At 41.1% G+C, this 8,835-nt stretch overlaps 1 protein-coding gene across 3 annotated transcripts; it reads right to left on the reverse strand.

Annotated features, from left to right (window-relative positions):
• Positions 1–932: 932 nt before the first annotated feature.
• On the reverse strand, positions 933–7,045 carry ZNF281 (zinc finger protein 281). 3 transcript variants are annotated; one of them, XM_049857891.1, is made up of 2 exons: positions 6,938–7,045; positions 933–6,712 (listed from the first exon to the last, which is right to left on the reverse strand). In XM_049857891.1, the coding sequence occupies exon 2, from the start codon at positions 6,696–6,698 to the stop codon at positions 4,020–4,022; it is 2,679 nt and encodes an 892-aa protein (XP_049713848.1). In that variant the 5' UTR covers positions 6,699–6,712; positions 6,938–7,045; the 3' UTR covers positions 933–4,019. The 3 variants fall into 3 exon arrangements, with proteins under 3 accessions (XP_049713848.1, XP_049713849.1, XP_049713847.1); XM_049857892.1 differs by having other exon boundaries at positions 933–6,716; positions 6,938–7,044; XM_049857890.1 differs by having other exon boundaries at positions 933–7,036.
• Positions 7,046–8,835: the final 1,790 nt, after the last annotated feature.

Raw genomic sequence — 8,835 nt, forward strand, 5'->3', positions numbered from 1 at the left:
GCTCACAAGGATTTTTTTTTTTAAAGATTGTTCTTGATGAGGAGCAACACAATAGAATTCCAAGATCCTGTCTTCTAGCATTAGCATACGTTCATTTGAAATAATAAAATAAGGACATTAAAAATATAACAAGTAGAATTGATTAACACAACATTTTGAGGTTTCCTGAGCTATCACGAACTCTATCGCCTCATATGAAGTACAGATTGGTAAACATCTCTCAAGTACCAGAGCGATTCCGTAACAAAAATATTCATGGAACATTACTAACATAATCCCATGCAATGTGACGCATGGGCCATACAACCACCAAAGGAGTGTTGCATCACATTTTAAAAACGAAATCTTGTCACTGGGTATCGCAGAAAACATGAAGACCACAACACTCAGAAAATGAGTCTTTAGATATGTGTTCAACTCTAAAAACAGAACTTCGAAGTTCAAAACCTAATGCCTTTGAGGAAAGTTCTTCAGTTTAATAAAAAGCTACGAATCTGGAAGCTAAGGATTGCATATGTCCTCATGAGGTCCCATCATTCAAACTGCCACCCAGTTTAGGCTTAAATGCTACTAATGGCAAGTAACTACAAAAATGCCAGATACCAAGAAGGAGTTAAAAGTTTTGCCTCTCATCTCATTAGTGTAACACAAAAAACTACATCTGAAGTTGAAGTATTTGTATCACTATGTTTGCAATGAAAAAAATAACAGTAAAAAATTTATTTTAAGCACACTTTTTTTCATACATTTCTATTCTCATTATTGAATTACCTCACAAATTACTGACTAGCAATTGCTGATTTATGATCTTGGTCCTTACCTTGAATTTATAGCAACATAAAAGAAATCCAAAGCATAGTTTCCTACTTCATATCCTAATGTCTTAACACAAATTTCAAAATGACCATATTCAGATAAAGACATTCCACAGGATTAAAAAAAAAAAAAAGAGGAATGATGGGGGAAAAATTCAACATTAATCTGTTAGGGCTAATCTAGAGAAATAAATCATCTTTGCAGAGAAATCAAGAAGAGCTGGATTTCAACCCAGAATCAGTGAAATTCGGCTCAACACTCTTGTTCAAGAAAATGACCAAATCCAGACAATAACCTTGTCAAAGAAAAAATTCACCTATACTTCCTAATCATTTGGGCCCACAAGAACAGATATTTCTTTGCAGAGAAATCCACGCTATGCTGAGTATAAATCATTTTAACATCTCCCTACAATACTACCATAAACCAAAGTATGAAGAGAAGTCTGAACCAAAGCCTCGCAGACATATTTTACCCCTTTAATGTTTTTACTCATCCCTTGCCATCTGTAACCACTAAATTTCAAAGCAGTTTTCTCATGCTCTTCCACTTTTCTCCTTCATCTTTAAAAATACGTATTTACTAGCTTTTCCAACACCTTTCCTGTATCTTCAATATTTAACATCTTAGCAATTCCTAATAGCTATATTTTCAACTTTAATATTGCTAACTATGATTTAATACTACTAAAAATGCTCATGACCACTTTTAGTTGTATCATACTGTTATTTTATTACAACCTTTCTGAGGCAAAAAGGATGCACCTAGAACCAAAAGGTACTAGAATCTGATTTAAAATAAAGCCTCAATAAATACATAATCTCTCTGGAATAATATTTACGTTGGTCAACCCGATTTTAATAAAACATGTTTTAATTTACATAATATTAAATTTTTATCCTTCCATATTATAGTGCACCTCAAAAAAAAAATCAAACACAAAGAAATTATTCTTCCAATTTTCAAATAAATTTAGAAACATAAAATACTTAAGCTTTTTTTTTTAATGCAATAAAACTACAAGTCCCTAAAGTGCAGATTATACCACTGATGTGAATATTTATTGAAATGTAGTTAATAGGAAAACGTGACTGGATATTAAGTGATTATCTCCTTTCTTGAATTTTGTGATTAAGAGGGCTTTTATTGGTAGTAAACTAGAGCAAACAATCAGAATAATACATATGCAATATTCAGTACACACAATAAAAGTTAAAAGAAATTCAAAACCTGTATAAAACAAAAAACTGGAGAAAAATCATACAGCTTAAGAGATACAGTGGTAAAAGTCCTCTCCATCCTTTGATTACAGCTTGGACTCTGTACCCAATAGAACTTACCGCACTTACCAAAATAAGAAATACAAACTTTTTAGTACTGAGTGTATTTAAGGGGATTAAATACATTTTCTAAGAACCTTGCACTGACAAATAAGTCACTTTTTAGCTGATAAAGACGGCTTAAGGGAGAATAAGTGGGGAAAGGAAATTAACTAGTATCTTGTAACCATTTTTTAATAATTTCTTATCTTTCCAAACACTGCTTTCATAACAGAAGTGTTTTACACTTGCACAATATTAATTACTTTATTATACATGGAAGCCTGGGGTAGGCTGATTACACAATAAGACTGCAAACAACCAGTGGTACTTTTCTGACGTCAGAAGAGTACATAAGACTGAAACATCACCAAAAGTACATAAAAAAACTCATCAGCATAAACATCAAAGTACATTAAAAAATATAATCAGAAAAAAATACAATTGCTAAAAAGTGGTTTAGAGCAGAGCCACTGCCTATCAGTAGCTTCAAATGGCAATTAGCGTTCATAGCAGGTTTTGATGACTTTACAAGACCCATGTACAAGACTGACTAATGAACCCTTTAAAAATGTACATTAAAGGCTGCAAGTTCAGAGAGGTTCTGATGTCATCACAAATACACTCTTATTCCTCACACTAGCTATGTCACCAGTTGGAATTACAACCTTATTAATATCTATAGCTCTGAATATGTAGTTTTATTATACATGGAAATTTGTACAGGATTCGCTTAAAAAAGGGGTGGGGGTGTTTATCCTATTATTTAGTATTTGGATGCCATCAGGCATACAAGATGCATAATGAATTATCAGATTGTAAATCATTCTAAAATTTAAACTATCAAGACAGGCGGAAGAGAGAACAAGGCAGGCCCAGAACTCTAAGAAAGAAGAAAGGTTTAAGAACAAGAACCAAAAACAGGAGAAGTGTGGGTGACAGCATAGACAAGAGAACAACATTTTAGGCCATGTATAATAATGGATTCCCCAAACTGCAATGGATTATGTAATTCCAACTTGGGTTCTAATACTGGAACCAACCAATCACTTGGGCTTCAACACTGTACTAGATGTCAGTCGAATCTCTTAATGGAATTACAGCCTTGCTACAGTTGGGATAAGGGGAGGGTGCTTTTATTCCTTCTTATATTAAAGCTATCATTCCAGGCTTTGCTCGAAGATCCAAGAGTATTTGTTCTACCAGTCTGGAATGAATGTGGTTTGGAAGTTCAGAGTACATTTAAAAGCTGCAACAAAAAATAGGTAGCCAACATCTCAGAATTTTGGATCAGCCCAGGTGGAGATAGCAATTTGAAATGTTTTCGATCCCTTACTTAAATGATGAAATGTATATCTTATTAGCCCAGATAGAGCAATTTGAAATGTCTTCGATCCCTTACTTAAATGATGAAATGTGTATCATATTATCTGTAAATTGGATATTCCATTACAGTGATAACGTACAGAATTCCCATGCGTTATTACACTTTCCTGAGAGAAAAGCAATAAGAATAACCTTAATCCTAGCAACAAAGTTTTTTTTTTTTTTTCCCTAGGTTTTTTGTTTTTTTTTTTGTTTTGTTTTGTTTTTTTGCATTTAAAACTTTTGGGCTATTCCCTGACAATCTATACATGTAAATTTGATTGCTAAACATTGTCACTTTGAAATGTCAAACTATTTTTAATCTATTGATTTTGATTAAAAATCATAATACAAACAGAGCTAAAATCACACTAACAAAATAAACTAAATATGAAAAGTTGCATTGAAAGGGCATTACATTATTCTTAATAGGATCGTGTAGAAACATTCCAATGGCAGTGTTCTCAAAATAAAACAAAATTACATTAGAGGACCCTCAGCCTGGTCACTTTTGGGACCTTACCTGTAACTTTGGCTGGTGGGTGTCTTTACTCTTGTACTACATGGCTCACTTACATCAGACATCATATTTGTATACCCTGAGAAATCTGACACTGAAGTCCTTACTCTATGGTCCACTTCTCCATTAGAGTTAGTGATAAAGGTCATTGGCACCCTGCTGCCCGACTTAAACTGAGAACCAAACGCCTGTGCAAAGTTCTCAATCTGGTACGTTGTTCTAGGCTCTATGTCTTTCTGAGGATCTATCTGGCTAGCTAACTCCTGAGATGGAATCTGAAAGCTTGTTGAGGACTCTAAGTTTTTCTGTTGTTCCTTCTGGCTAGTCAACTTCTGAGATGAGGACTGGAAGGCTGACGAAGTCTCCAAGTTCTTCTGAGAATCTATCAGGTCATCTAGCTCCTGGGAAGGTGTCAACTGCTGATGTGTAGCATCCAAGGCAGATAAATAAAGACCTGGCTGAGATCCAAACAACATCCCAAAAGGAGGCTTTGGCAATGAAGATGGCAACACTGAGGTAACAGATTGGCCGAAACCACACTCCAAAGGAGATGTAGTGTATATTTGTTTTTCTGGAAATAAAGTGTGGTTGTGAAGAGGTGAAGACAAACTGACAAACTGGAAACTAGGTGCAAGAGTAAAACCTGCATTATTGGATTTTTCAAAAGCCTGTTGGAGGTATTTGGAGTATTCTTGCAACATGCTTGCTTTATCATTTGAAGGTGTTTGAGTGCCTGGGCTCAAATTTTCTTCTTGAACCAATTCTGAGTGTTCTCCTGAGGTGTGTAAATCCACTCGTGGCTCCGTTATACTGAAAGGATCCTCCTTCTGGCTTTCTGATTTGTTGGAGTACTGATCCAAAATACTTTGTAAAACCTCATCAGGAATTCCAGACTTGTCATGACAAGACTTAATTTCAGCATTTAGAGCTGAGGAGTCAATAAGTGACAAGGGTGCCTCATTGTCCAAAACACCGACACCTGCAGACTGAATGACGGACTGCTGGGAGGCCATGTGTCCTACGTTTATAGAAAAGGCACTGTTGCTGCTGGCAGTTGGTAAATACCTTCTTTTCTTTGAAAACTGCATGGCATCATCATAATTACTACTTATTTGACCTTGCTTGCCACTTGTACTTTGGAGAAGACTAATGGTCTCCACATTATTATTCGATACTATGCCAAGTGAGCCACTTGGTTTCCCAGACAAGGACTTCTGTCCAACTATGTCTGGTAACGGTGACACAAAATTAAGGTAGTTTTTGTCTGTGTTCTTTCTGCTTCCTTTTTTAAAGATCACTTTTGGCACCCTTTTCTGTAATTCATCTATACCAGTGCCAATTATGCCTCCACTGGAAGACACAGTAGGCATCTCTACTGAGTAACTCTGCATGTTTATATTATTTGAAATTTGTGATTCATTTGTCTTACCAGTCTTATGTTCCTTATTTTCAATAGCTATGCTTTTCGACTTTGTTTTTCTCCTTGAAGAACTTGTATTTCCCTGAGACAACACAGCCAGATTACCCATATTGTTATGGTTTGATGACCCAGGTTCTGCACTAGCTGCTCCTTTAGCTATGGCTTCACCACATGTGCGCCTGTGCTTCAACAATCTATCAGTCCTGGAAAAATACTGTTGGCAAGTGTCACATTTATATGGCTTTTCTCCACTATGTGTCCTCTTGTGTCTTTCCATATGGTACTTCTGAATAAACTTCATGCTGCACTGATCACATCCAAATGGCTTCTCTCTACTATGAATTTTCTCATGTCTCTGCAATAGGTATTTCTGAATGAAACCCATGCTACACTGGCTGCACTGGAAAGGTCTTTCTCCTGTATGAATAAGGACATGTCTTCGCAGGTGATAGGAGCTTCGGAAAGCAGCACTACAGTGATCACAGATATGAGGTTTCTGACTTGGGGAGAGGATGGCACCTTCTCCATCTCCGACCAAAGAAGGTTTGGAAGATGCACTTGGCTTCCTCCTGGCTTTGATTCCCTGAGATTCTGGCTTTGGCCTCTTTGCCTTCTTGACATTAGTGTCCTGCTTTGGCTCCTCGTTGCCATGGTGGTCATCAGTCCTGCTACTGCTGCTGAGTAACACATCGCGGTGGTGCTGGGCTGGCTGCTGCTGGGCATGCTGGTGGAGAATGCTGAGGTCCTGGATGACGCCGTGGCTCCCTCCTTCCCCGCCTCCTAGGCCTGGAGATCTCTCTTCAGCCCCAGCAAACAGTCCCCCAAAGTGGTGGTGGTGATGGTGGTGGTGGGACTGCTGCTCCTCAGGATCGGTCGGTTTCTCTTGTTTGATGCTAACCAAAGACTGCAAGAATCCCCAGGAGGTCCTCTGCGAGGGGAAGGCCGCGGCTGACGCCGCCGGCTCCTTCTTGAAAGTCATGTCCGGGGCTGGCGGAGGGGGGGGCTCAGCGGCCGGGGTGGCGGAGGTAGAGGAGGATAACACGCACTGTGGGGGAGGGGCGGCCGACCCCGCCGGCCGGGTGAAGCTGGTGACCGGGGGAAGCCGGTGGTTGAACATAACCATACCCTGGGGAAAGGTGGGTTCCATCTCTGCCCTCCTGCTGCTGCTGCCGCCGCTACCACCACGGCCGCCGGAGCCGCTACCACCGCTACTGCCGGTACCGCCGCCGCCACTCAGGAACCCGCTGCCGATTTTCATACCCCGGAGGAGGCCTGGCTGAGAAGAGGAGGAGGAGGAGGGAAGAGGGAGGGAAGGAGGTGGAACCGGGCCCCGGGCCGGGACCCCGCAGCACTCAGGACCCCGCCGCGCCGCCGCCCAGACCGCAACGCGCCCAGCACTCATTCCCAGCCCAGCCGCCTCCGGCACCGGCACGGAGGGCTCTGGGGCTCTTCCCTGGGGCTCGCCCTCTCCCTTCTGGGCCCACCGGCAACACTTACGGGTCCCGCCGCCGCCGCAGCCGCCGTCGCCTCCAGTTAATAAAAATAACGCCGTCCTCTCCACAATGGAATTAAAAGCCTCCCCTGCACTGCGCAGCCGCGGCGCGGTGTCTGCTGGGAACACCTCGACCCGGCCGGAGGGGAGCTCTGCGGAGGCAGGGCGCCTGCGCCACAGCTTCCGCCCGGCCTGCCTGTCAATCACTGGGGCGGTTGAGCGGGGGGGTGGCCCATGGCCGGAGGGGCGGGGATTTGGAGCCCCTCTAGAGAGGGGCTTCCGAAGAGATAAGGCGTGGTTGGTGGGGTGCAGTGAAGGAGATAAAAGTGGTTGAGGTTTTTTTTTTTTTTTTTTTTTGGTTGGGGGGAATAACGCTCAAGAGGTGGAACCCAAGGGGCGGGAAATTATGGGGACGGTACTGCAGCGTGGCATGGGTGCTGCAGAGAAAGAGGCTGCAGAAGATGGGGTAAACTGAGGCCTGAAGGCTGGGACTTCCTTCACTTTACAGTTTGCAATCCAGGTATTAAATCAAAATCCAAACCCATGAGGCGGATCACTTAGGATAGTTTTGATTCTAAGCTCTACCTAAAAGCATTAAACGTCAAATGCTCAACATCTGTTAAAATAGCTTGCCTCTGTATCCCTCTTAGTTTTGGAACAATTAATGGGAGCGTTATTTTTTGTGTTTATAGGAGGAGCCTATTTGAAACCGCAATAGAGGTACCATTGCAGGAAAAAAAAAAAAAGTTGTCTTACTGCCAACCTACCTGAAGGCTACTGGAATAAGAAACCGTGTGTAATCCAGGTGCAGCAATTCTGTAAAACACACCCACACGCATACTTCATCATCATCAGATGTTATTTAAATGCCCACATACCTTAGCAGCCTGTGCTAATGAGTTTCTTTGCCACGTTATATTGCTGCCTAGCCTTTTACATAGGAATCCTGGTGCTACAGTGGTTAAAGAGCTTGGCTGGTACCGAAAGATCAGCTTCGAATCCACTAGCGTCAAGAAAGGGCCAAAGATGCGGGAGTCTGTTTCCCTATAGATTTACAGCCTTGGAAACCCTATGGTGCAGTTCTGCCCCGTCCTGTAGGGTTGGTATGAGTGGAATCGACTCAATGGCAGTGGGTTTTTAATGGGAACCCCTTACACTATTTGCGAAAGATCAACTGCCCACCAAAACAAACCCACTTTGGCCTAGTGGATACTGATTCGTAGCCAGCCTGTAGGACAGGGTAGTACTGCCCCATAGGCTTTCCAAGGCTGTAAATCTTTATGCAAGCAGACTGCCACATCTTTCTCCTGCTGACTGGCTGGTGGGTTCCAACCACTGACCTTTCGGTTACCAATCAAGTGCTTAACCACTGTACCACCAGGGCTCCTTGACTGACTACCGAGCCCTTCAAAGATCTCTGCTAGGATCCACTCTCCCCTCCTCCAGTATAGAATACTGGAAAATGCATGCAAGATTATGAATTCTTTCTCTTGAGGGAAAATTACAAAGTAAAACCTTGAAAGCAAAGTCAGATCAACGAAAATGAAACAAATACATATTCAGTGCCTAATACATACAAGTTTTTTTTTAAAATACATACAAGGCACTCACATGTTAAGCATACAAAAACCTAACCCAACAACGTTCCTAATGAAGCGTGTTTATGAATCACAGAATGTTTTAATAAGGGAACTAGAACTCTGATGATAGATGATTTATATCGTATATTTTCTTCATGAAATTGCAAGTCAATTTTCTCACAATATTTCTAGCTACATAACTTCTCTTATCATGGATTACACCTCAATATAAAGAAAATAAAAACCCTCACAACTGGACCAACAAGCAACATCATGATAAATGGAGAAAAGATTGAAGTTGTCAAGGATTTCATTTTACTTGG

Source organism: Elephas maximus, chromosome 18 (assembly GCF_024166365.1).
Source record: "Elephas maximus indicus isolate mEleMax1 chromosome 18, mEleMax1 primary haplotype, whole genome shotgun sequence".
NCBI lineage: Eukaryota > Metazoa > Chordata > Mammalia > Proboscidea > Elephantidae > Elephas > Elephas maximus.

Bases quoted from the DNA above. Each gene is read 5' to 3' on its own strand.
- ZNF281 (XM_049857890.1), bottom strand. From the start codon at position 6,842: ATGAGTGCTGGGCGCGTTGCGGTCTGGGCGGCGGCGCGGCGGGGTCCT.